This window comes from Lepidochelys olivacea (assembly GCF_965140295.1).
Source record: "Lepidochelys olivacea isolate rLepOli2 genome assembly, chromosome: 2".
NCBI lineage: Eukaryota > Metazoa > Chordata > Testudines > Cheloniidae > Lepidochelys > Lepidochelys olivacea.
Window position 1 is genome coordinate 216,556,007 of NC_140412.1, and position 7,378 is coordinate 216,563,384.

The 7,378-nt window shown below is 36.6% G+C and overlaps 1 protein-coding gene across 2 annotated transcripts in view; it reads left to right on the plus strand.

Moving 5' to 3' along the window:
* DGKB (diacylglycerol kinase beta) overlaps positions 1–3,407 on the plus strand; it is a 504,484-nt gene extending 501,077 nt beyond the window's left edge. For both annotated transcript variants that reach the window (XM_084618553.1, XM_084618552.1), the window contains exon 25: positions 2,184–3,407. In XM_084618553.1, the coding sequence (XP_084474679.1) occupies positions 2,184–2,291 (108 nt within the window). In that variant the 3' untranslated portion in view covers positions 2,292–3,407. The remainder of the gene's footprint in view (positions 1–2,183) is intronic.
* The last annotated feature ends 3,971 nt before the right edge of the window (positions 3,408–7,378 follow it).

Sequence of the window (7,378 nt, forward strand, 5' to 3'; positions counted from 1 at the left end):
GCTACATTTTCCCTGGAGCCATTTATTGATGTCTCAGCCCTGTAAAACTTCTGCATTAGGACTACAAACTTACAGGGTGAAATCCTGGTTCCATTGAATTGAGTGGGAGTTTTGCCAATGATTTCAGTGGAGTCAGAATTTTACCCATAGTGTTATATACTGACCTTTCATCAAATGCATCATAAACTACTGGGAATACTTTTGGCTGCTTGCAGTTTCTGTTTGGGTGGAGCTTTGTTTTCTGTTGTTTTTTGTTTTTCTTAAACTATAATGTTTTCTAAGCAGAAACATTTTCTCATGTTTTTCCTATAGCTGCAACTTAACTTTGCATCTTTTAAAAATATTTTTCTTTAATTTTCTGATAATCATTCCACGTACATTGCTTTTTCAAAATAATCACAAAAACATTCAAATTGACCCAATAGTCATATTAAATTCTCCCAACCCAACATAACTAAATGGTTTCTCCACTCAGTGCTTTCAGTTCATGTTGAACCCATGGTCTCCAGGAAAGCATGAGAAAATAGCATTTGCAGCATTCCGTGAAAGTCAAGAGGATTTGGGTCTCAGATGCAGTGTGTGTTCCTAAAAGGGGCCATCCCACCGCCCCCATTATTAAACATAACACCTACATATGATGTATGAGTGACAGCAACCCATGAGATAAATTCACAGGGCCAGGTCATCAGCTAGTATCAATGGAGCTATGCTGATCTGGTCCCCAAATTGGTGCCTGAAGCTAGGTTGACTGTGAGGAAAGAGAATCATACAACTAAATTTCATGCTAATGAACAATAACATACTAAAGTTACATATTAGGGCGCAGTGCAATGAACTTGTGAAGAGTAAGCTAAAATTTCCATAGAGTTAAATAAACCCCCTCATCCTGTTGAGATTTGTATGTTTCTGTCTCCTTAGATTGTAAAGTAAATTTCCACCCCCAAGAAAAGGATTGTTCTAGATTTTAATGAGCCTCTCCACGTGATGTACATTTTTGTTTCATTACTATTAGTGAATGACAAGTGAAGAATATTCATTTTACCTTGAAAATGTCAGGTATGCACTTTAAGAGAGAGGGTTTTTTTGCAGTTTTTAATGAGGCGGTGTTTCTTTTGAAAGAAATACCCATTTCTGATGTGGATACTATGCAGGTGACAACTGATATTTAATAAGTGATGGTTCTTGTATTAGTTGTAGTTCACTAAAGAAAATGTCTCAGATTGCTTTTGAAAAACCCTTAGTGTCACTAGCCCAAAGGCAAGATGTGACCTTTTTATTACATAATGAGAATCATTTATTATCTTACAATGTATCTTAAAGTCACAGACAAAATGCCACTTTGATAATTGCTTTCAATTAGCTTTGAGCATAGCATACATTCATAAAATGTCTTCTCTAATTTAGACTTGAATTAGAGAAAATTGCAGACATAATATACTTTAAGGTTGTCTCATTTAAGGTGATTCGTAGTTTTATATCAAAGAAATCAAAATGAGTGGCGTTAGAGCAGTCTTTCAAAGTGTTTTAAACAGGCTTTTCAATATTTGATTCTATTCTATTACCAATTAATTAACAAATTAGAATGCTAGTTCATCATTTTTGACCTTTTTTTCTATGTTAACTTTTGACTTTTATTCCTAATGGTTATTTTGAAATTAAGTATCATGGCTCGTGTTAAAAGAGAAGAACCATCTGATTAGGGAAATAAATAAGGCATGTTATGATACAGTGTATATCTTAATAATGGGAAACCAGCTTGGTGTCCCCAACATACAGTGTGTCCTTTCCTGCTTTTGAATTCCTTTTTACTACGTGGATACACAAAATATTCAAGTGACAAGCAGTGATAAAAGGGCAGGTTATAAATCTCATGCTCCTGTAGTAAGAGAGCATATTGCTATGTTCCTATTATATATGATTCATAATATGGATTTCCTGTATGATTACAATGTATGTGTTGTAACTATGACTATAAATGAATTTGTTTATGATATAAGCAAATGTCAGTTGTAACAAAATTTATTTCAATAGCTACTTTTCAATCCTTGGTCATCTGAAGTTTCAGAAGTTACATTTTAAGATTTTAAATGGTTCAGTCACTTTGTATATTTGTAAAAAATATGATAAAGAAGTTGAGTTAGCTAAAGGGATAACTGTTTGTTTTTTTCTTTCCCTCCCCTCAGATAAAAATTACCCACAAGAATCAAGCCCCAATACTGGTGGGACCTCCTCCAAAAACCGGTCTATTCTCCTCCATTATCAGAAGAACAAGGAACCACAGCAAGGAATAAGCCTCTGTAGTTTAGTTCTGAGAAAACAAATTAGCAGCACTGGGCTTTGGAATATTTATGCCAGAAATCTTTCAAAAGTTTTAGAATATCCTCGACTCACAAAATTCTGGAATTTGGCATAACAGTTTCTGTGACTGAGCAAATGTAAAATTATGCTATTAGAAAAATTTATTGTCACTTTTTAAGGCAATTTTGCATGAGGAAAGCAGATGTTTATATACAGTGATATGGCATATTTTTGTTGCATGCATTACCATTTACTAATTTATGGTATAATTCTGCCATGGAACATGAGGAGGGAATGCTCTTGGTAATTTGATTTATTTCATAAGATTTTATTTGTAGTTAATTCTAATGCAGTGATCATAATCCAGAGATTCTGTAGTTGCCCCTGGAACCCAAGCATCTTCAGATCAGCAATTGATTTGACCTGTATCACAGAGCTTGGAAGTTCACAGGTCCCATTAACTTGGCCTTTTACATTTAACATTTCTTTCCACTCTTGTGAATATTTTTCTTCAGCAATTTAACCCCACTGGGGAGTATTAAAATACTTTTTCTTTGCTAAAATACCTTTCATCTTTCAAACACTGAGGCATGACACAAAAAGTCCCACTGGATCACTGGTACTACTCACATGTAGATAACTTCTCACATGTGTAAGTTTTTGCAAGATGGGAAGTCAATGCAGGATTGCCTGAGTGAGGACTACAGGGCTAAAGGTTAAAGGACAGCGAATAAAGGTAATGATACTTGCAAAACTAGTCAGCAGTGTTGTTTGTTGAAACATTAAAACATTTTACTCAACGGTAAATCTTTGTAATATACCAAACTTTAAATCATCTTGCATATTGGCCAAGAGTGCAGTATGTATGCACACAAATAACCAAACCACATGTCTTATAAACTGCATTTCCCACCAAAGATCTAGTGAAGGACGCTTCAGAGAAATGGTTTAATGCATAATTAATCATGAACACTGTAGCAGACTTATTTCTGAAAATTTACGGTTCTTTGATTACCTTGGCAATGTCCAAATTAATGCTGGAATAGGAAAAACAATCTATTAATTACAGTTTTCATGCTCACCTTTCATTTGTTTCATACGTTAATAGACTGACACACAAACTTGTTGCTTCACAATTAAAACCATTTCTAATTTTGTTGTTGTTTATAAATTTGCAACATCCCTCATTTTCTCATGCTTTAAATTAGTCTCCTTCAGGAAAGGACATGCTCTTATCAGTTCCCTTTCTATTCATTGTTACCTGAAATCAAAACAATTCCTATTATAATAATTTGGGAGGCAATTTTTTAGGTCTTCATTTTCTCAGTCCTCTGAGAGACTTCTTAACAGCTTGGAAATCACAGCACAGGTTTTATTGTCTACGGCTCGCATGGTACTGTCAGACTGTCTAATGGTTAGGTCCAAGAATGGCAACCTTTTTCAGTGTTGCAATAAATTTACAATATGGGTCTACAGTAAAATGCTTTTTTATGCAGTCTTGACATTGTTCGTTGTACAAAATAACCTGCACATCTTCGCTGCATGTTTTATGTTCTCAAACATTCCATCGGGGGGGCGGGGAACTGCTTGAAATGCATGATTTATTAGTTTCCTCCCACCTTTATTGATACATTAAAGTGCCAATGAGTTATCCAATCTATTTTTTTAATTGATTCATTCATCTTTAAAAAGTAAATAGCATTTAATCATTCTGTTGTGCACGGTACTGTGCATGGATTTAAGTAAAGCTGCTACCGTTCTGTTCCTTAGTATGAGTATTCAGCATCTCTTTTGTATATAATAGATCCTGAAGAAAAAGGCAGCATAGTGCTGGTGAGGATTATGTATATGAAATATGCTCTCAATGTTCTAGGCAAAGACCAACATTAAGTTCAGCATCAGGTAGAAAAATGAGATGACAATTATTCCTTAAAATTAAGACATAATTCACCATTGCTGGGTCCAACGATATTAACAGTTACAGCAGGATTTGAATGTCCCTTGTTCTTGTATATTACATGCACTTTCTCACGCACACAAAAAATTCTGATGCATTAGTGACTGCAGATTTCCGTAATTACAAGCTAAGAAGTATTTGCATAAAGAAAGACCTTGCTGGCATAATGCGCACACTGGCTTTCTGAAATTATGGTTACAGGTAATAAATATTTGCTCATGACTTGACATAGAATTTTCTACTGTTGCTATTCAACCTTTTACGTCAAAACATGTTGAATGATACCATTATATAATGTGCCCCCGATGATTATCTCTTGAACACTGTCTCTCTGAAAAACAAATAAAATGGTGCATAGGCTATTCTTTAACAATGGATGCCATTATTAATGTGCCTGATGACTAGGTAACTGTCAGCTATACGGTTTTCCATATATAGAGGGATGGATGGGCTCATATATACGCTCCCCACACATACCTCCGTCAGAACAGCTGATATCTCTCATGGTATCTGTGCTCAAGAGGCTAACTCATGACTGACATTCTCATTGATGAAATAAATATAACAAAACAGTCTCTTCACTGTACATGGATACTTACACTATCAGTTTGTTTTTTTTAATCATAGGGATAGTTTTTGTATTAATGTATTATGTATTAATCATAGGGATAGTTTTGGGATTTTTAATGTAGCCTATTGGTAATTTAATACTGTGTTGTGATTTCTGGGCATTGAAAGAATATGATAGTCTGAAGGCAAGGATAAAAGCTTGCAGCAATTGAAAGATGACCTGAAGTGAAGGCAATGTATTTGATGAAAAAATAATGGACAACACTTTTTGTCAAACTCTGACATTCCCCTCTGGTGTTATCTAGACGGGTGATCTGCTAGGCCACTCCAATCCTTGACTCTCTGAGCCGGCCTTACCCTGCTCTGCTGTGAGAACACCCACTCCTGGGCTGTTCACACACAGCCTCTGACGTGTAAGCTGCTCCCAGCTACTTGCAAGCGAATGATACTAGGCAATATCTCCGGTCCCAGACACAACCCTAGGAACCTCTGACTTGCAGTGTCCAGTTATGCCTGCTGGACGCTGCAAGCTTATATGATTTGGTCAATTTAACAAAGAAATTGATATGTACCAGGCTTGTTATCCCAAGGGGAGTCTCTGACACTCTTCAAACCAAACTCACTGCTTCAGGTAGAATAAACAAACAGTCTTATTAACTCTGTCTTATTAACTCTGAAGACAGATTTTAAGTGATTATAAGTCAAAGCACAAGAAGTCAGATTTGGTCAAATTAAATAAAAGCAAAACACATTCTAAGCTGATCTTAACACTTTCAACGTCCTTACGAACTTAGATGCTTCTCACCACAGGCTGGCTGCTCTTCAGCCAGGCTCTCCCTTTTGATCAGCACTTCAGTCGCTTGGTGGTGGTGGTGTCTGTAGGTGTAGGTTTAAGAGAGAGGAAGAGCATGGCAAATGTCTCTTCCTTTTATCGTGTCCTTTCTCCCCTCTTGGATTTGTCCCATGCCCCCTTCAGAGTCAAGTGAACATTACTGAGTCTCTCCAAGCAAAGTCGAGCAATTTCCTTGGTGTGGCCTCATGCAGGTGAGTCATTGTATTGTAGCTCCCTTGCTGGACAATAGTTGATGGGTTGATTGACACCCCACCCGGGGATTGGTTACTTTCCTTGCTGTTGCCTCTGCAGAGTTAATATCTGGCTGATTTCCCCAACTTACAGCATGTTTTAGTGACAACCATACTACATAATTCTCATAACTTCATATGCATTAATGATATACATATGATCTGCTGAAAGTAATTTCTCTATCCATATAACATTTCCCCTGATACCTTACAAGGCATGCTTTATACGTAAGATCATGATTATATGAAAATGAGGAATATGGGGGTTACAGCACGCTCCCCCAAGGTATAGAATGTCACACAAACCTTCAGTATCTTCTTTGTTATCCCCAATGAAATAAAATAATGGTGTGTGCTATAGCGATTGGAGCAAAGAATAAATGGGGCTATCTTCAAATAGTGAACACACACACACAGAGACTCCAGAGATGATTTTGCATGCATTGAAATCAATGACAAAATTCACATGGACTTCAGTGGGCACAGAGTAGGAATCAATCTATGATGGTTTTTGCAAACTAACTTGATATGCAATACATGAAGTGAGACTGTCTGAATATTCGCACTGGATTTGCAAATTTGGCATTGACTTGCTAGAACGTTGCAGCTGCTCAAAGCAATGTTCAGTCAAAAACATCTCTTCTCCCTCTTCTTGACATCTTTTATTCACTCACTGCTTCCTTTACTCACCTCTTTTCTTCCCTGGATTTCATTGGTAGAAGCACTGCAGGGTAATGTATACAGGAAACATTTCATTATAATACTCTAGGGAGAAATCTAGTTTAGAGTTTGGCTGATTGAGTCCACCTGTGTCCAAGAAAGTGAAAAGCAAGAGGGTAACCAGTCTGAGCACTGAGATTAACAATAGGCCACCTATACTTATAGAATTAATCCAATGTTTAACTTGTTCTATATTTTACAAATCCATTCATAAAACTACATGATTATTACTCATATTTTATGGTTACTCTGTATCCCTGTGTTTGGTAGACACTTGGGTGTTACACCTAGGGCTCTGATATGCTAGAAAGTACTGAAATTTCCTTGACTGTTAGGTTCTGAAACAGGAGCAGACACTAAATCTACCACCCTTCTCAGATTTGTGCCAGAGTGTATTTCAGAAAGATAGACATCAACAATGAGTGCCCATTTTTCAAAGCCGGAATACAGACAGGCCCACAGCATGAGTTAAGGATGTTGAAGGATATACTGGTGTAAAAAAAGGTGTTTAAAATCAGAAAATGTCTAGTTTTGATACTGATTGAACCACATAAAAATTATAGAGCCACTTTAAAGCAAATTGAGTGAGGAAAAATATTTTTGATCCAGAGATTGGGGCTTGTGGGCTAAGCCTATAGATTGATAACCTTTTTATGAGCAATTTCACAGAATGAGATGGTGCTTTAAGAGAATTTCAGTGCCGGCTCTAATCTGTGACTTGCTTTCTCCCAAGCCAAGGGAATTCTGGGA